The sequence below is a fragment of the Poecilia formosa genome, unplaced genomic scaffold, assembly GCF_000485575.1.
Source record: "Poecilia formosa unplaced genomic scaffold, Poecilia_formosa-5.1.2 Scaffold17, whole genome shotgun sequence".
Classification (NCBI taxonomy): Eukaryota; Metazoa; Chordata; class Actinopteri; order Cyprinodontiformes; family Poeciliidae; genus Poecilia; species Poecilia formosa.
Window position 1 is genome coordinate 1,393,900 of NW_006799956.1, and position 21,085 is coordinate 1,414,984.

The 21,085-nt window shown below is 39.0% G+C and overlaps 1 protein-coding gene across 2 annotated transcripts in view; it reads right to left on the minus strand.

Annotated features, from left to right (window-relative positions):
- The window catches only part of plxnb2b (plexin b2b), a 169,551-nt gene that overhangs the window by 46,666 nt on the left and 101,800 nt on the right, over window positions 1-21,085 (minus strand). For both annotated transcript variants that reach the window (XM_016668776.1, XM_016668777.1), the window contains exons 3-12: window positions 12,309-13,435; window positions 10,354-10,542; window positions 10,096-10,221; window positions 8,289-8,389; window positions 6,571-6,697; window positions 5,795-5,957; window positions 4,235-4,346; window positions 3,591-3,702; window positions 1,992-2,093; window positions 530-625 (exon numbers count right to left, since the gene is read on the minus strand). In XM_016668776.1, coding sequence (XP_016524262.1) covers window positions 530-625; window positions 1,992-2,093; window positions 3,591-3,702; window positions 4,235-4,346; window positions 5,795-5,957; window positions 6,571-6,697; window positions 8,289-8,389; window positions 10,096-10,221; window positions 10,354-10,542; window positions 12,309-13,433 — 2,253 coding nt within the window. In that variant the 5' untranslated portion in view covers window positions 13,434-13,435. The remainder of the gene's footprint in view (window positions 1-529; window positions 626-1,991; window positions 2,094-3,590; window positions 3,703-4,234; window positions 4,347-5,794; window positions 5,958-6,570; window positions 6,698-8,288; window positions 8,390-10,095; window positions 10,222-10,353; window positions 10,543-12,308; window positions 13,436-21,085) is intronic.

Genomic DNA, 21,085 nt, shown 5'->3' on the forward strand with positions numbered 1-21,085 from the left:
TATTACATTTAAACTCTTCTCGACAAACAGTGTGGGCTGCTGCTGCCACCCTGTGCCAAGGGGGGAAAAAAATAGAAAGAAAAAGAAAAATTATACCCAGTCTGGCAGATTTTCAGCAGAGGAAATCAATGTTGGAGAAAGAACATAGCTGGGGGCAAGATACAGTTCGAGTTTCTCAATCAGAGATTTCAAAATGTGGACAGACGCAGCCGAAATAACTCAAACGAGTGGAGGCTGTCCATTAGAGGGAGCTAGAGAATATCAAAGGATTAGGAAAAAACTGCTGAAGGGTAAATGCATTTATAATTACGCAACATACAGAACATGCTTGGCGATAAAAAAGGATGTGCTGCAGAAAGAACAGAGGCTGTCCTACGGTATATGCTGCTACTTGTGTAGCACTATAAACTGAACAACCCCACACCTTAGCTGTAGCTTAGAAGCTGCAGTTCAGTGGAGGATATTTTCTCCTAACACCCATGAAAGAAACAAGAGTGTAGTGCAGTATTTACAGCTGTGGCGTACTCACACTGAAGCCGTTAAAACTGTAGAAACGACCGCTCTCTTTTCTGACCACTTCCTCCGTGTTTTTCATCAGTTCGGTGCCGATGGTGAAAACATGATCCTGCGTGACAACAACGAGGGGAACAGGTGAACTGATGCAGAAGGCATTGGCTATCATTAGAACAAAGACAAGACTCACTAAGTGATATCTTGACATATTTCAAGTGATTAGCAACATTAATACTAATCACCAAATGAAAGCAGCAAATGAAAACCTAAAATTTAGTGTCTCAGAAAATTTGAATATATTAGACCAAAACAACTTTTATTCCCAGAAGTGTCTGTGCAACACAGCCGCGAGCCAAAAAATTAAAAGCCGCAAATACCTGAAACTCCCTCTAAAAAAACGTAGAATTGCCTATTTTAATATTTCAACCAATAAATCTGTCTTTAAGCTCTCACAAGAACTGCAGACGATGCCTCTGTAAATTCTTTAATGGACTTTGATTCATAATCCTCTCAAGGACGCTTTCATCCCTGTTGATTGTGTATCTTTTTCCCAATGCACTTTTTCCTTCCACTTAGCTATCCAACAGTATGCCTGGATACAGAACTGAACCACCAGCAACTCTGTATGAAAACTTAAAAGAAATAAAGGCGCTGTGTTTAATCTGCAGAATGAGTTTTAATTATGGAAATAAACTTCATAATAAAATGACCTTCTTTTTCTTTTTTTGAGACGTACATGCAGGTACATACTATGTTCGCCTATTCCATTAGCATGGCAAAAAAAAATAAAAAATACATGCAGACTGTTCCAGCCTTCACACACTGAGATGATTATACGTTAGTAAATTACAGGTAGCTTTATAGATCCTTCAGCCTCAGACAGTGTCTTATGAAGGCACACAAAAGTGGCAAGTTTGGCTTCAAAACTTGTATTAAGACTTGCTTCAACACTCAAAGTCTCAATCAGAAGTGATGACTAAAGAGGCAGAGGGAGTCCACCGTTAATCAGGAGGCAGGTGCTTCATCCCCGGCCAGTCTAGTCCACATGTCGACGTGTTCTTAGCAACACTGGTAAATCTCCCAGTTTCCCCTGATGTATAAGTGCGTCTGTGATAGAAGAAGTGCTTTATGTAAGGCCGGAAGAAGGAAAGAAAAAAAAAAAAAAACTCTGCATAAATGTGTATGAATGTGGCTTGTGTTTTAAAGCACTTTGCTTGGTCAATAATACTATCAGAGTGCTACATAAATACAGTGCATTTCCCATTTCGCTTCACTGTAATGACTTCCTGTTGTGATTTAGGTGATTAATGGAATTTAGCACGTCCGACGTCTGCTTCCTCTTTCTGCTTTCTTATAAAGGTGGAGTTCTTTTTTTTCTTCTTTTTAATCAAGAAAAAGCTGTTTATTTATTCTTTTACAGCTTTTCTACCGCATTCGTTTGTTTGCTAACAAACCAGTGAATGTTTTGGGTCGTTTACCTCGTAGTTCTCCAAATTGATCCCTTCAAAACTGATACTGGTCTCGTGGCCCACTGGGATCAGAACTGGGTCTGGATTCTCAAACCGAGGACAATCCGATCCCTGAAAACACATCAAAGCAAGCCAGACACTCCCACTTTTAATGATCTGCATTTCAAACATGCAAGCCACTTAACGGACGCCCTCGTCTGCGGCAACAGATAAGTGTATCGCTGGAACATCTGCCGACTTGTAAATTGATATCTTCCACACTCGGTGTTTGTCATGGACGATGCTGGCAGCTGATTGAGGGATTTGCATTTTTTTTTTTAAATTAATTTTCAGGAAGGCTCTGTACAGTCAGTTGCTGGGTCACAATCGATGAACAGATACAAGGTCTTATAAAAGTGTTCATACCCCCTGCGCTTCTCATGTTTCATCAAATTTCAGCCACGAATCTTAATGTATTTTAGTGGAATTGCATTTTTACAGAAATACAAGACAGGGGACAAATATAAAGTGGACAGAAAATGATGCATAATTTTACATTTTTGATTCTAAAAAGAAATTGAAAAATTGTTTTATCCCTCTGAATAAATATCCTTTTGATGCAATGGCAAGTCCATTGGAACGTGGCTCTGTCTGCTTTGCACATCTACAGACTGATGTTTTGCCCATTCGTCTTTGCAACATAGTTCAGGTTCGGTCAGATTAAAGGGAGAGCATAACAGCACATTTCAACAGTCATTTTGATTTTGTCTGGACTTTGGAGTCATTCCAACACATTAATATGTTTCCCTTGCAGAGCTGGTTGTATGTCCTGGGTTGCACCACAAATTTGACCAATCACGAATCTTTAAAAAACAACTTGACCTGCTGTCGATTCCGATTTGGACCAGTATCGATTTGTTTTGTCTGAAAGTTCACTAAATATAGTGATGAAAACCCGACGTTTGCAACAGTTGGGTGACTATTATTAAGTAGCCAATGGATCGGGGCCACTGTAACTTTTCAGCAAGATAGGAGCTGGTTTTAAGTAATTAATTAATATCGATCAAAAAGTACCTGTTCCACTGGCAGATTATCTCACTTATAACAAGACTTTTTTTTTCCCCTTAGTTGAATAATCTACCAGTGGATTTAACACTTTTTCCATCAATATTAAGAAATTATTTACTTAAAGCAGGCTAATGGAAAGTTACCCGTAAGTTAGTTTTGCCTTATTTCAAATGCACAAAGATATTTGCACTAGTAACTAGACCAAATATACTTGATAAGATTTTGTGTTTTTTGCAGAACAGGGTTGAAATAGGTGCACTCTATCCTAACACTATTTAGGTGACGTCTCAAGGTGGTTTGTTGCACTGGATTTTAGTTTGGTGTATCAGAATAAAGAGGGCTCAATACAAATTCACACCACACTTTTCATAAAGGGGAAAAATGCTGAAAAAAACCCTCTCTTTAGTGTAGGTATGTGGCATAAGATGCTAATAACATTGACATCGTCTGTGGTTCTATTGTGGCAAAATGTAAAACAGACACAGGGCTCTCTTCGTTTAACATGCCAACACACTGTTAGCGATGGAAGACATCGACTCTCATCTCTTTGCTGAGACTGACCTTACGGTGTCCGATGATGTCTGGGCCCACTAAGCTGTCGTCTTTGTCACTACATGTGTGATAACGCGTGTTCCACTGGCAGCCCCACGGACTTGTCACGCATGCCATGCACCTAAAAGACACGGCGATATCAAATGTCAGGGAATTCTGACGAGCATATTTACATTACTGCATACAAACAAAAGCCCGTAAAGAATGAAATTTAAAAAAACAAAACAAAAAAAAACATGCAAACTCATCAGAGGCCGTCCGGCACAAAAATCTATGCAGCTGACATTGAAATGGATTTCTGCAACTTCACATAAGCAAAGCTCGTTCATCACAAATGCCTCGGTGTGAAAGAAATGAAGAAAAAATATGGGTGGAGGTGTGAGGGGGGGACTGGTGTGATCGACTTTCATTTTTTGATTAATGAAAAGGGAACACAGGCAATTTCCTCGGTTTGGTAATAAAGGCACAGAAAAATGCGAGAGGTGCATTCAAAGCCGCCATGCATCACAATTTACAAACAGAGCCTTGATCTCTCATCTATTCATGCGTGGTGATAAATTTACATCAAGGTTGTCAAGGCGATGCTGTGTTCAGTGTCACTGTGCGTTTTGGTGAGTGACAGAGCAGAACTGATAGGTAACAATCTCACTCACGGCGTGTTTTCTGATTTCCTCACAGTGGCTGCACAGTTGTAGAACTTGAACTCCCTCTCAGCCAGCTCCACGGTCTCGTTGACGAAAATCTTCACTGAGACGGCCACAAAATCTAAGGAGAGAGCGAAATGTTTAAGTATCTTATAAAGATAAGCAAGGCAGGGAAAGCACAAATGCTCACCAAGACCGGAGAAATGATTCATTCAGTAAATATCTGTTCAATGATTCCACAACCGTTTGCAAATCATGACCTAATCTGTAACGTTTTGTACTGATTTTCTTGGCTGGCAACTTTTTATCTCTTTTGAAAGTGACCACAACTGAGACAATGCCAACATTTTGCAGATAGTGGTTAAATCATAAAAGCCAGGTTGCAGAATTAAACAAACACTGAAGGAACAGAATTAGCTGAAGCGGAGAGATAAACTGTTCGGCCAAAGTGTCTGCACACTTTACACTTTTATATTACAGATCAATGCAAAGCAGCTCATTAATCATTTCAACAATTTTAGAAAGACGAGTGGAAGTAAAACAACCCAAAGACGCCCCATTTGAACTTAACCAGAAGCCATATAACGGACACAAAAAACACACGTGAAATAGGGAGTTGTGGTCGGATGAGACTAAAATTTAGCCTTCAAGCCTACGTTCCAAACTCTCTCCATCTAAAACTAGCATCCACACATGGTGGTGGCAGCATCATGCTGGAGGAAGATGGGAAACCTGCTGGAGGCTGAGGCAGAGGCTCGGCTGCAGCATGACAACATGCCTTATGGGCAATGTGGATTTATTATCATGATAATTTATGCCACGATTGTGATAACAATAAGACAATAAGAACTATTTTTAGGTAACTGTATGAGCCCACAAGCACAAATACTGCTCTTGAAAAACATTTCTATTTGTAAAACATTCTTTCAGACACTATTCACTATAAAAGTATGATTTCTATCACTAAGCTCCGCGCAGCCACTGAATTTATTCATATTTATTTATTGTCTCATTGAACAGGAAGTTTGGGGTTAAACAACATTAATTAGAATTTATCGCAAAAGTGATCAAACTAAATTCTTAACACGATAAGAAATGTATCATGATAAATGATAAACAATATGAAAAAATGCCCATTCCTAATCAAATTGAACTAAGCTTGAACGATTTTACAAAAAAAAAGAGCAAACGTGTCATTCTCTTCAAAGCTAATAAAGTCATAACTCTGCCTTTTAAAACTTGGAGCTTTAATTATTATAAAATGTTTTACTTCAACATATTTGCAACTTCACATAAGCAAAGCTCGTTCATCACAAATGCCTCGGTGTGAAAGAAATGAAGAAAAAATATGTAAACAGTAAATAGGGATTAATATAAATCCATCCATCCATTTCAAAAACCATGTCACTTCAAAATTGGGTGTTTCTCATATTTCTCATATGATTGCTCACCATATGAGAAATCAGTACTATATATTGAAGATTACAGCTGCAATGTGGAAAACCTTGAGAGCTTTTTTGCGAGGCACCTTAAGGAAATTGGATTGGACATGAAAAGGAAAAGCCAGACCTTGATTCTCTGGAGTTTTCGGGATATCCGAAGGTTGTGGCAGATGACAGGAGACCTGGGCGGTTCCCGATGACATGGTGCCTTCACTCTGGAACGATCCAACATTACACTTCAGACGGTCAGAGGGTCCGATAGAAGGGAGTGCCTGGATGTTGATCTGGATCTGGTTGGGAAAAAAGGAAAAAAAAAAAAAAAAGAAACACACAGAGAGAATATAAAACCAATTGATTCTTCCTAAAATCAATGTTGTTCATCGCACGCTTTGATTAAAAAAAAAAGAAAAAAAGAAAGACTTGAGTTAATTTCTCTGCTCTGTTAATGATACAAACGCCTCTGAAACAGAAGTCAGAAAACAAGAAACAATTTCCTTTTGAAAGACGGGAGATTGATTGAGAGCAAGAAAGGAGGAGACAAGCTTTTGATGGGAATTCCAGTGAGTCAGAAAGGGAGGGACAGAAAAATAGGAAGCAAAAGGAATGAGAAAAACCATTTTAGAAGCAAAGCACATAAGAGGGGCTCTCAATCTTCACAGTGAAAGGCCCAATCAGCCAGCCTGGTTATTAATAGGAAAGTTTGGAGCTTTCTGGATGGATCAATACAGAACAGGAAGACCCGGAGTCTATGGTCGCTGACTCAGAGTAAACAGTTTATAGCTCAGATCATAGACATGAGTTTAGCATACACTGGAAGCCAGCAAGAGAGAGAGAGAAAACACACACACACACACACACACAAACACAAACAAAACCAGAGCAAATTAGAGGAGCTGTGTGTACCTTGTCGGTTTTTTTGGTGGAAAGGTTCGGCGGGTAGAAGGATAAAATCTTGAGACATTCCTGCCCGGGGCTCCACAGCCAGCCGTTCCTCTCCTCTGCCCGGCGGCATTCGGACCTCCTGGTGCACCTACAAATGAAGGATGAACAACCGCCATCAGCATCTGCTCCACATCCCGTAAACACGCCCCAGACTCCAGCAGAATCTCAATGGGCTTTGTGAATAATAGTTTGACACCAAAGTGACCTAAAAAAAAACAAAAAACATGTTCTTAAAACAAACTTTCACAAGCACAAAGTCATTCCAGGCTCATTTATGGTAGATTTATTTAACTTTGTGAAGCATAAAACTACTTTATAGTTTTATGCTATAAAGTAGTTATATACTTTATACTTTATAGTATATACTTTATAGTATATACTTTATAGTATATACTATAAAGTATATACTATAAAGTATATACTATAAAGTATATACTGACTGTTTTATCTCTCTAAGAGGAGACTGGAAATGCAATGATCATTTTCTCAAGTTTTGAGACCAAAATAGTGACTTCTAAGATTTTACAGAAGCAAATTTTATTTTTTTTTTTTTAAATTATTCCAGAAATTTAAAGTAATTTTTATGATCATCAAAAGAACAAGTCTCATTTTGTTTTCCACAGCCCGCCAGCTGGTTGAAGGAAATCTGCTACATTTGCTTACAAAGTAACAGCCGTGCAGAACCCGAAGGAGCGCCCCCGTCTGTCCTGTTCAGGTAATACATGGACAGATAACCAGACTAAATAGGCAGGGAATAACAGATTACATTGAGTTCTTTGATAAACAGAACAAAAGAAATGAATATTTTATAAATACATTATATTTACATACTAAATATATGAACATATTCTTATTCAGTCAGATTTTTATATTGTAGATTATTTTCTCGGTGTTGGCTGCTGCTTTTCTGTTTGAAATCAAAGCAATTTGACCATATCTCACTTTAATTACATTTTTCTGTAACTATCATAAAAGCGTGATATTTTGACTCAAAATTATCATAAAAAAATCATGTCGAGTCATTTCTAAACTCAATCTATCTACTACCAATTCAAAAAGTTTCATTCTTCTTTACCAACAGTGAGGCTTTGAGTTTTTATCTTGGAAATGTATTTTTTAAAAGTCAGAATCTTGGCAGTGGAAAAAAATATATTTTAACTTTTAAGGGCAATTATTTCAGGGATAATGAACTTAGGTACTTTTTAAGGGAAAACAACTTTAAGCAAAATAAATAGCTTTATTTTCTGACTCAACTAGCTTAGACTTTTTTTTTTAAATAAACAACCTGTTTATCTCTTCAACTAATGACCAAAGCACACATTTTATAATAAAAGTAACACTAACTTTCTAAAGAAACTTCCTGACCATATACCTGTGAAATATGACACATTCGCACCTTTTTTTTTTTTTTTTACTTTGCAGACCCTGATAAAAATAGGCTGATCAGAGTAAATTGCAGTCTGGCTTCGCTGCATGAAGCTGACAAACAGCTTTAATTCCTTACGGTTCCGTGGACAACACAAGACTGAATATAAACACCGAGGGGTACTAAATGTGTCTGCAATAAAACACACCGAACAAACACCCCACTGTGTTACACAGACGGAACAGCATTCGCGGGTGTTTGCATCCATGTGTTTTTGTGCACACGTGCGTGTCTCTGTGACAGAGATTCTCACCTGCCCTCCAGGACACACCAGCCACAGTAAGGATCCCTCAGCTCCACGCATGATTTGCAGTCTGTCTTTTGGAGGCACGTCTGCACCGGCACCTTGGTGATCTTGAGAATTACAAAACAGAGTACGATCAAACGGTGCACCTCGGAGACGAGGCGCTCAGCTAGAAGTGCCTTCTGGTTTGCTGGAGGAGTGCTCCTGTCAAAGCACACGGTCATGTTCAATTACTGAAACAATTTACTCAGAGCATTCAGTAAATGTTTACTGTATCGGGCTAATAGAAAGTAACTACCTATGTAATTACCCTATGCACTTCCATTAGGCACCACGTTCTGCTGTCAGTATTCTTCAAGCAAAGTGCTCGCACGAGTCCCTAAATGTGTCTGAAATAGCCTCTCTGTTTTTAGGAGAAAGCTGCACAGATTCTTTTTCTCTCTCTTTATCCCGGCCCTGATGCAATTATTTAGCACTATGAGCGTCTTCCAGGAGAAACGGTCTAAAAATACTTTTCATGTTTTAAAAGGATTCACATCTCGCTTATCTGTAAGAAAGTTGGCACTCAACTCTGCTTTTGACTGAGCTTGGCAGAGACGCGAACGCTCGCCGCTTCCAACGCAGCTGAACATCGTGTCATTCAAAATTGTTTTGATCAAGTACAAGTCACCCTTTTAACCCTGTGTCCCTCTGCTGTGAGCCTGGCTCATAACAACAGAACGAAGGGGGGGAAAAAATCAAAGTTGGGTTCAGTTTTCAGTCGCCTGTCTACGTACGGCGCAGTTGTTTTTGTCGAAATACAAAAGCGTTTGAGATTTAAATTCAGCTGTGTGTCAACTGAGAATATATCTGTATATATTCACTTCAAAACATTTGCAACATTTTCTTTGTTTTTTGAAAGAATAGTAATTATTATAATAGTGGTTCGTTTATATTAACTTCTGGATAAACTGTTGCCACTTCTTTCTTAGACTTTTTTTTAATATATATTGTTTATTCCCTTTTAACTCTTCTTCCAGTTTCTTTTTAAAGTCTATTTGGCTGTGAACACAAAAGTTTGACCTCAGTCACATGAAATAAGTCTAGATTTTGCTATAATTGTTTTGTTTTTTTTCTTGGGATTTGGTTTATTCAACCTGGGATTCTCATCAGGATTTTTTAAAATGTTGCTTAGTAATAAAAATGATCTATGTATAAAGCCAGTGTAATGTTACTAATAAGGTAACAGTCGATTCTGACTTAAAATATTATTGGTGAGTTTTACAACTGAACAGGTTATACTTGTATTAAAACGCACAACTAGGAGTTGAGACAAAAAGCTGCAAAAAAGAAAGATTAAAAAAATCAAATTCTGGGTGAGATTTTCTATCAAAATAAAAGATAAATGTCTCTTCAACAACCAGAATATTCCATTTGTACTGCAGTAATGGAACCTTAGCAAGTATTTTTGGTCTAGTTTCTAGTGCAAATATATTTGTACACTTGGAGTAAGACAAAACTAACTTGCAAGTGACTTTTCAGCAAGATATAGGAGCTTGTTTTAAGCAAATAATTCCTTAATATTGGTGAAAAGTGAAATAATCTTCCAGTAGAACAAGACATTTTAGATTATAATATAGGAAAAAAGTCTTGATCCACGACAGATTATTTCACTTATAAATAGTACTTTTCAAACTTGCATAATAAAAAAGTGACGTTTTATTCTGCAATATTTAAGATGGAGCTGTATTTGACTTTAAGTGCTGCCATGAAGCAACAGGCTTCCTCTCTGCTGTTCACCTGCATGAATGCGCTGTGCTCTTCTTGCCTAACGTACCTTTTTCTCTGTGGTGATGTAGAGGTGGCTGTGAGGGAGGTCAAAGAAGAGGTTCTTGTTGACCTTCTCCCCGATGTTGTCACCAGGAACCTTTCCGTACTCATCCGCTGTCGCTGTGAGATGTACCTGGACAAATAAGAAAAAAGAAAGCAACACTGTCAGACATGAGCTTCGTCATTAACCTGACACAAGCTCCCTCCGGGCGAAAGGTTAAAGAAAATGAAAAGCTGAGAGAAGAAACAGATGAAATAACACCACCTTGAAGACCTCTCCCTTGTTGTTGCCCAAGAAAGCAATGGTGTGATCGTTCTCCACGGCAACAGCCACCGCGGTCAGAAGGCTTGAAGAGGTCCACACTGCACTGGCCGTTAAGGCAAATTTTGGCCTGCTGGCCAGAGGGGATGGCAAAAAGTCTGCACCACACTTGTAGCTTTCCAGCAAGTCTTCCTGTGAAAGGTAAACAATTGTACAGAGATGACTTATTACTTTTTCCTCTCAACATTATGAAATGATATAATTGACTGCAAATAAACCCCACTTGTTGATTCTAATTACACTGCTCACGTGTGCATAGCGACTACTTTTTATAGTCACAACCTAGTTTTGCAATTTGAAATGCAGTTTTAACTTGTTACATTACGTGCTTCATCCAAAAAGACACATTATTCTCTGCTTGGGTTGCTTATGTGTCAAATTTAGGCTTTTAAAGAGAAACTCATTCTTTGATTGTAAAAGTACCAAAAACTAAAAAAATAGCTAAAGTTATGCACAATAAGCCAGACATTTCAAGTAAGAATTAGTTCAGTGTGGGCTTTATGACAAAAAATACACACTAAAGGAAAAAAAAAAAATTAACTTAAATATAGAAAACTTTGAATTTGATTGGGATCAACTTCTGATGTGATTTTGTTCCTCTGTGACAAATAAGAATAAAAATAGGAGTGTTTTCAGTAGTATATTTTAAAATCCTTTCAGCCTTTCAGGCTGAAAGAAGGAACACTTATAGATTATGGATGAATGGATCGACATTTTTAATTAGTCAGCATCCTTAAATGTGCAATTTGTGTTGAATATTGCGCATTTTGCTTAAGGCTGACTAATTCATGCAATGTGCACCTTGTTATTTTCAAGGTTTCCGGAGGTTTCACCAGCTCAAATTTAAGACTTTTTAAGACACTCGTGAATTCAACTTAAGACCTATAACTCCACAGAAATGCACAAACTTCATCCAGCCAACGTGATAAATTTACACTTCCCCATGAAAGATGCAAAATAGCTAGCCAGCTAGCCAGGATACACCCTGTACACCTAGCAGTGGCTAGTTAGCGGTAGCTTCAAGCGTCTCTAGTCACAGAACATAAGATGCGTGAGTGCGACTCAAACTTTTGTCTGACAGAAAAGTTCTGCGACAAAAAAAAAGAAAAAAAGAAGAAGAATATAAGAGGCTAAATAGTCCTGTCCAGACAAAACTTTAAGACCTGGGAATAACAGAAAGGCCAACTTACGTTTTTTAAAAAGAATTTAAGATATTTTAAGGCCTTAATTGTAGATACATGAATTTAAGATGTTTAAGGCTGGGGCATATGTTGTAATGACTCGGGTCTGATGGAGTTATGTCAAAGCAGATAAAGATTAGAGGGTAGAGGAGGAGCCTGAAAGATCTGGAGATAAGTCAAATATATGGGAAAATTTTGAAAATGATTATCAGCTGTGTTTGATTGCTCTAATAAAAAATAAAGGCTTTTCCACTATAGAAGTGCCATCTGAGAATATAAATTTTCAATGCAACATTCTTTGCTAAATGTCATGTGGAAGGTGCCTGTGTCATTTTCTGTCAAAAACAAACTTTTCAGTCACTGAAAGTTACTAAAATGGCCTGTACTTGTGAAGCGCCTCATCAGATCCGGAGGACCCCACAGCGCCTCACACTGCATTCAGCCATTCACACACATATTCACACCAATCTAAGTGTTGCGGATATAAATAACTCTGGCCTTATCCGTCTACCTGACACAAGTTTTATTAATGTTAATGTATAGCATCTGACTAGGAAAGCTTTTCAAATGCCTACCATCAATAGTATGTGTGACAGGAATATTAAAAAAAAAACCCAAAAAAACAAGTATGCAATAGCTGTTTTTACAGACAAAATATGCTTTTTATACATAGAAGACAGAGATCTATAAAATATGCTACGTTTATCGAGAACTCACTCCAATATTAGACGTGCAAAACTCTCCAGCTTTCGAAGAGTAGGGGATGTAGACAGCAGGTTCCCCTGAAATCTTCCCGTTGTCACTGTAACAAGCGCTGATTATGTCCACCAGCCTCTCGTTGATGGAGTTCATGGGATACATGCACAGAGCCGATTCACCATCAAGGTCGTCCGAACTTGCCACCATGAAGAGGACTTTTTCCCATTCTTTCTCCATCCCAGTGTACACAGTGGACCCAGTCATGGCCCGCACCAGTTCTTTTCCAGGAGAAGCCACAAAAGCCGCTTGGACTTTGTTGTATTGATTTTCTGCTCCACATTTCAGCTGAAGCTCTGTGTAGGAGTAGTAATGTTGGTCGTCTTCGCAGAGACGGGACACGAAGGTCAGGTTTTTAGTGTCCACGCCGTCAGTTCGAGACAAGAGAAAATATATGTGGCCGTCCTCTTTGAAGGCATGCCGGAAGTCGTGAGAGTACTTTATATTAAATGGCGGCTGTATTGTGGAAGCCTCGATGATGGTCTCAAACACAACCCACTCCTTGTATTCGTCGAGGATCCGCGTGCTGATGAGCTTTGAACTGTCAGAGTTTCTGTAGTCCTTCCCCACAACAAACACGTTGAAGGTTTTCCCGTCTTTTTTGTAGTAGGACATGACTCCCACCACATTGACGTTATCTTCTACGTTGGCAACGTAAGTCCTCTCTCCTTTACTGTCGGAGTAGTAAATCTCCTGCTCCACGTTGGACAGGTTGAGGAGGGAGCAGATGCCCCGATAGCGACTGCCGCAGGCTATAAGTGACTGATTGGATGGATGGATTAGCAGAAGCTTGTTGAGATTGGGCATCTGCTTCGTGTTCTGGCAGGCTGACGCTGGCGGTGTGCAGGTAGGCGAGTCTTCTTTGGGGCCCGTCACGGCACGGGCCTGCAGCTTGAGGGAAGGGCCGAGCTGGTAGATGGAGTTGTTGGCTCCCAGATAAATACGGCCCGTCTGGGGGTCTTGAACCACATTATTAATGGTGGTCTCGGAGTTGAAAACCGGGTGTGGGGCGTTGCTGCTCTCCTCCTGGGCTTGTGATATCGATCGGCATAAGAGGACGAGAAGAAGGGAGACCCAGCTTGCCATCTCTGTTGGGAACAGGAAAGGAGAAAGTGCTTCATTATTAATGAAGTTAAATGCATATATCAATGCACTCTAAAGGCCACAAACACTGGAGCTCAACAGCATTTGAGTGGTTAACATAACCCCAATGCAATAGTGCATATAAGAATTTATGTTAAGGTCAGGGTCAGGAAAGTTTATAACACACAGAATCACATTTTAACCTCTGTCATGACTTTTTTTTTTGGGGAGGGAAAGAAATGTCTTTGGGAGCTTGGTGGTCCCTGATTACAAATCAATCATAAAATCGGACCCACCCAGCTCCCAGAACCACATCTGGGTTTGTTGCCTACAGTGGGTCTAAAACACCACAGTTTTCTACAGTGATTATGAAAAGTGGTATAAAAATCAAACATGTGCATAAAAAAAACATTTTTTTTTTTTTTTTACAAAAATTAATCAGACATGGTTCCAACTAACCAACTAACATTCACAAATGAATATTAGATTTGAACATTTATACACTTGAACAAATTACTAAAAAGAGCAGCACCTTTTAAACATCATTAAAGCATCTCAAGACGATGCCAGCACACATTTGTAATGTAGCGTAAAAAGCGCCATGACAGATTGTACTCAGGTTTTCAGATTTTCTACTCTGCTGTCTCAGTTTTGACAGTGATATCAACCATTTATCCAATCTGATTCCATGATTACGCCAAGGGAATTGGTATGGGGTAAAATGGTATTAAAAATGCCGACACACAATCATATCCAGTGGCTACATTAGCAATGCTTCATCTGGTGAAGCCATTTTTGAACTATGACCCCGTGATACGAAAGCACTGTAAGCTTGGCAACCATGTCTATGTTTTAGAGTCTTTATTTTGGTGTGAACAATTAAAGGCTGACCTGTGGTGATGATTCAAATTTTATCCAAGTTCAGTGGATGGAGACAATGGGTCAGGAAATAAAGTAATTTTTTTGTTTGTCTGTTTTACTTATCCACACTGAGAACATTTTTACGTTTTAGACTTTTTGGCCATTTTCCGGTCAAAATCTAACACAATAACCCTGAACTGGCTAATCAAACACTGAAGAATGTTTGAAACACAGTTTGAAGTTTATTAAGCTTTTATTCTAGTTATGAACACAATGGCATTGAGCATCTCTGCTGCATTTGGCTCTACAAAAACAAATCTATAAAACACACTAGTCAAATCCCACTGGCCATATTTATGACACTGTTAAACACAGTTAAAGCAGTAAAAATATATATATTTAAAGCATTTCTTTTTATTTGTAAAACGTTTAAAAAAAACTGAGAACCTAATACTGTCCGTCTTTTCATCTTGTGAACTGCATGTATCACTACACCTCTAGGTTATACACAAACCTGGCTGTTGCATCAGCAACACTAACAGTGAACTGTGATTCATAATCTCAAACATATCAAGGTATTTCTGGAGTTCAGCTATTGGGGTAAAACCTTAAAAACAAAACAAAAAAAAAAACTGCCTCCAGCTAAGACCATGTGCGGTGTAGGTGTTTGTGTGTGTGACTCAGATCTGTGTTCCAGTTATAAAAAGGCCATGCTATTTTGGATTTAATTGACTTAATATCAAAAACGATCACTGTTCTGCTCAGACGGGGGGGTAAATAAACATTGAGGCCAAGAACGAGGTCTATTTAAAGTTCTTGGCTTTCAGCCAGTTTCATTTGCACTTTGTTCCCCTCAACACACAAACGCCTCCGAAAACAATGTGCTGAGGGAAGAACAGCGTTTTGTCTCAGGAAAACATGATCACACAATATCATGGCGGCGTACAGACAGCATCATGTACCAGGACGCAGCTGGTGCCTGCGGAGCCTTCGCTCACTGCTGTTTGCCCAAGCTGTGGTAAATATGGAACTGCAGGTGGTTTTGCAGCAGCTATTGCCCACACAACAAATGTGTGTCTGCGTCTGAATGCAGTTTCGAGCTTTCACACTCTGTAGTAGCCTCCTTTCTTATTTCACCTTGCCAGTCAAATCCACAGGCGCATTCTGTCAAATGAAAGCCCCCCGATGAAACTTGCCAAAGCTGTGTTTTATTGGCTTAACCTGCCGTTGTTTACTCCACTAGGTGGGAGAACACTGATTAGAACCCTGACTGAAGAGGGGCAGGGGAAGCACGTTAATTTCACCAGGAACACTCATTTGCATTCAAGTGCCCACAAATCGATTCAATGATTTTATTTTACTTTGGAGTTACTGCCACAATCTTTCTTTCCGCCTTTGGCCAATCTCGCTGCGTAAATGTATCAAGCCCGTCATTTCGCAGATTAAAATTGAAATGGTGCAGTAAAATCCTTGTCTTTGCTTATTCGGGACAAAAAGTGTGCGGTTGTTTGTTTCTTACAGCTTTAATTAAAAAGAAAGGGGCAGTCGGTGTTCTGTCAAAGAGCTTTCTTGGGGTTACACACTCCCGCTGCAGTGGGAGGAGAAAGAAAACAACAACAACAACAACAAAAAAAAAAAAAAAAAACAGGTGAACAATAATTTCATTTCAAAGTGACAAAAATTCAATTTCAAAGACATTTCTAGTAGCAATTATGAGCCTGTCTCAGTTTGAAGAGATGCCAAGAAAACTTTAATGTTCAGGTTTTCAAGGAAACGCCACAAAAACTGCAAGAGCTGCAAAACAAGCCTTGCTGCCACAAATTGTCGGGGGGGAGAATAAGCAAAACATAGCCGCATAGCACCGACAAGGAGATGTGTCATATAGGAAATTATTAAAAACAGAGATCTTAAAAAAAAAAAAAAAAAACTTAAATGACTGCAGAATTAAATGAAAATGTCTGCGAGCTGCTCTTAGAGGAATAACGTTTTGCTTTTAAAGGCAAGTAAATGCAGACTCAAAACACATTTGGCAATACTTTTGGTTATTTTAGTGCATTTTCATACAACACACCAGTCTTCCACAACAAGCTGATATTTAAGCTGCTTTCATAAGAGCAACGCGTGTGCTATAAGACATTTAATAGGACTGAATGAGTAGATCTCAACATGCAATGTGCAACAACAAAAACTGGAAAGCACTCATTAGCGATCGAAATAGCACAGACATAAACCTGACAGTTACGTTTATCTTCTTGGAAAATTGATTGGCACACATCAAACAAAAATTTTCAAAATTTTTCTGATTAGCGAGAACAACACAAGAACGGGCAAATACTTCATGCGAAGAACACGTTCCAGTGAGGAATATCGTTCTTGCTTTGGGAATGCTCGCTTCTCTCAACGCTAAGAGAAGCTAAAATATTTAAGATCTGAACTCTAATCATTTTGTCCGCTTTGAAAAAGGCTTTAGAGTAAGATTCCTCACACGCGCAGTGTGATGTCTCCTCTTCTTCTACTACAAATAATTAACTCTACACAGCAGAAAGTGCAGAAAAAAAATGCTGCTCGTTATATCCTCTTACTCACCATTCTCGTACAGAAATCTGAACCAACCTCGACCAGTTATTGGAGAGATTTTCAAAGATTGAAAGAAAAACCGATTGAAACTTGAAAGAGATCAACCATTATTAAATTGGCCTTTATAAGACAAAAAAAAAAGTATGCCAAACCATCTTGACTGGAAATCAATAAGAAGAAAAAAACCCCACCAACCTTGAACCAATGAATTTAAATTGTTGTGAAAACCTATAGGACAAAGACACAAAAACACTCCAGACGACAGATGAAGGAAAATTGACAACAATAAGTATAGAAAGAAAGTCAGGACTGAGACAAATTAATTAGCAGGACATCATACTGAAAAGTCCATACTTTGAGATTGTTTGTGTTTAATAAAACTTTAGCTACAAAAAAAAATAATAATAATTTAAAAAATAATCTGAATTAACTGCTATAAACAGAAAATTAGGTTGTTCAAAGCCACTAATTATTTTTTGTCCATGAACAAACCACCTAGGCGTCCCTGTTGCTCAACCTGGCCACTATTTCATCTACACACACAAAAAAAAACCCAAAACACACACATTCCCATAAGCCCACTTATGTTTTCATCAGCTTAATTCTGAATATGAGATTTAAAGAGGTTTAAAGAGCCGAGGACAGAGCGCTGTGTAATAGGGGTGGTGCAGGTGAATTAGGACCCATTCCTCTTCAGACTAGCCCACGTCTCTTTTCTCCACATATCTGAAAAGCTTTGATGAGGGAGCGTGGCGACTGGGCATATCATTCAACACGTGGCCATTCTAGATAAATAAATAGCTGTTAAATTTAGCAGGGCCTTCTGCCACATCAGCCTCCTGCTAATGATGGCTTCAAATTATCTGGAATAAATAGAATGAAACACATCAGGCACTAATAAAGGTGGCACATATGAAAAATGTCATTTCGTAAAAAAAAAGTTGTTGCTGAATCCTGCAAACCTCACGGGGACATTCAACTGACCCTGAATAAGGGATCTGATCCAATTCATCTTTGTATTATACAACATTCAAAGGAACATATTGAAGAGGAAAAACTCTTAATTATTTACCAACAATAGATCCTCCCCCAGATTAGAGATTAGGTTCAGAGTAAATGGATCCTGTTCTCTTAAAACACGCAAACCCAGATTAAGGAGAATTGGTCAGTTTAATGACGCACAATGTAGTTAAAGTTGCTAATTTCATTGGGTTTGGGTTTTTTGAATTCATACATTCCTACTGGACCTCCTAAATGTCTTCCTTGTCCTCTTTGTCTTGCTTTACGAATCCCTAAACAGACACCGATGCATCAACAACCAGGTTTTGGTCAGAATTAGCCGATTTTCAGCTCGACCTTCAAGTGAAGAGCAGTCGAACTAAAACAAATGAACCACATCAGAGGTCTCATTTAAAAAGGTGGCGTGCACACAAGAAATGTGACCTGAAACTGAAGTACGTCACTTTCCAAGAAAAGTTGTGGATCTATTAAAAAAAAAAAAAACTTGCTGGGAGAATATGTAGTCTCTCACTGAAACTTTGGCCAAAATTAATTCTAGCTTTTGGAGAGAAGAAAAACTGGTGACGGAAAAACTGAAGCAGCCCAGTTCCTCAGATATTTAATTTCACTTCATAATGAAAGCCACAACTATGGAAAAAAAGCTGCCAAATTAAATATTATATTAAAATCCACACAACATTTTCAAAGTTTTCTCCATCGGGTTTGTGTTTGTTTCTTTTTTTTTTTTGCCACACCACTACTGTTGCCACCAAAAATTATATTCTTTCTACTCCACTGCGCTCACATTGATTTCTGCCTCAGTGAAATTTGGTTTCCCGACTTTTTTCTCCATGGATGCCATCGTTGACCATAAAACAGAACTGATCCTCTCATGTAGGTACGTCGCGGTTTTCACCGTATGCCATATAAGACATAATCAAGTAATACTTCATTTAAACTACTTGTTGTTAAATGCAACCTTATGGTGAAAGTTTAGTGAAGAAATGCTTTAGTGATAAACTCCTTGAGATCATTAATGCATCTGGGAATGTGGCGGAGCTCCCTTCTCTGAAGCAAGATTTAAAAACACATTTTTATGAATGTCGGCTTAATTGTTGCACAGCAGGCTAGATGTACAATTTAGGTACTGCCACATAATCTCCATAGTCTGGGTGTTAATACCACCATTTTGTCAAATGGGCTCAGATACCATGCGCCAGCTGTTCCTGTGTGTGAGCTGTGGTGTAGCAGCTGTGGTAATATTTGATGGAAAGAGCGTTACGAAAGTGGGACAACTACAACACCATGCAGACTCGCATCTTAAATAGCAGTTTCTGTTGACTTCCTGCTCACTGGTAAATCATTGCAGGCACGGCGCCTTTTTGACCTCACCAGGTTTCCATAGTTTGTTCTTTGAAACAGCCACACACTCCCACGGTTTTTTGTTATGCATTTACACCATATACAGTCCTTTAAGTTCACTCGTACACCGATATGCATATTCGGATGCAACCTGGGGCTGCAGTGGTTGCCCAAGGACACTCAGACATGACTACTTTACCAATGAGCTACGGTTGCCTAAGGCAACAAAATTCCTTGGTTGGGCAAAGGATATAATGATGGTTTGTGTTAAAATATGCCATTTGTTAGGGTTAATGTAGCATACACAACAGGACATCAAGTGATTTACAAAGCTGCACATCACGCCTGGACAAACAGACTGTGTGCAACAACCAGAGATGGACAGAGAAATCGGCTCAGATTGACCGACCCTGGACAGAGTGTTGGAAACTCAGAAGTTCAATATTTTCTCTTCAGTGAATGCAGCATACACAAGTGCCATCAAGCTGCAATAAAATCTGTAGTGCGACAGCTGTTGCAATGAGAAGAAAACTATGCTTGCCATTTTTAATACTGAGTTAAACAGCTAAGTTGGAGCATAGGCGCTGGAACGGGGGCCTGGAGGCCATTGGCACATTTACACAGACTGCACGCAGCACAGATAAAACCTACAGCCCTGAGATCTGGACCAAATCTAAGTCTCCAGATCATAACAGTCACTCAAAGGTTTACACAATCGTGACGCTCCAGGTCCGGTTAGGGTCGGGATCAGGAACCGGTCTGACACCTGAAAAAAGGCTTTGACTCTGATAGGGTCCCTGTCTAAACCAGATCTTCCTAAAATGAAATGAGAATTCTGTATTTGTGCCACATCTGGTCCAAATGCCGTATTTATAGAACGGTTTCTTTCCACCGGGCCGGATGGGGGAAAAAAACATCCGATGTCCATTAACGGGTCCGGACCAAATGCTCACCCACACTTCGCCCAGAGCAGATTATTTTTGCTCAGGCAGAAAATTAATTTCGCGAATAGTTGCTGTTGTTGATTTGTTGTCCAAAAGCCAGCCAGCCATCAGCAGCCATAAGTATCGATGGCCACTGATGTTTTCAGGTCTCTGTTTGCTGTTGAAATTAATTTTTGTTTGTAAAATAACAAGCACATTAAAGTTTAATCACGGTGTTTTTCATTTTGTTTTCAATGCAAAAATATTGTCATCAGTCCAGCTGGTTATCTGTCCCACTCAGAAATCTCTTTCCCACACAATTTGTGGAACAGCAAATAAAATCTGCGATGCGTTTTGGCTTCAGACCCAGAGCAGATAGCGGCGCTGCGCCGTAACGTGATGATGCGCTGGAACCATTAGTTTGTCCTGCTGCTCCAAATTGGCATTACTGGAGGATATTTGACATCTATTTTATTATTATATATTTTTATTCTTCCAAATATTTGACCAGTCGTGATTTTTGTCATATTTATCCATCTTCGACATTATCGTGCGTATTTTGCACTTGCAATAAATAAGTGAGTACAGGGCACCCGCGGTTGTACGGCGGTACGCACTGAGATTTTCCTTTAAGTAAAAAAGGAAAAGATTTTTTTTTTTTTTAATTTTTTAAGTATCTAACCCTCTTTAAAATTGCGGAGAAAAAAATATCTTTTGTGTCAAAACATCATGTACATAGCCATCATAGGTGCCATCAAGCCAACTGAACAAGTGCGCATGCCTGACATTCAAAATAACGAAACACCTCATGCCCCCTCCCACCACCACTACACACACACCTCAAAAATGAATCCGGCGCTGCTGCATTAGAGAAAGAACCATTTGCTGCTGATGCATATTATTGGTTGCTCTTTTGCAGCTGCATCAGAAAGC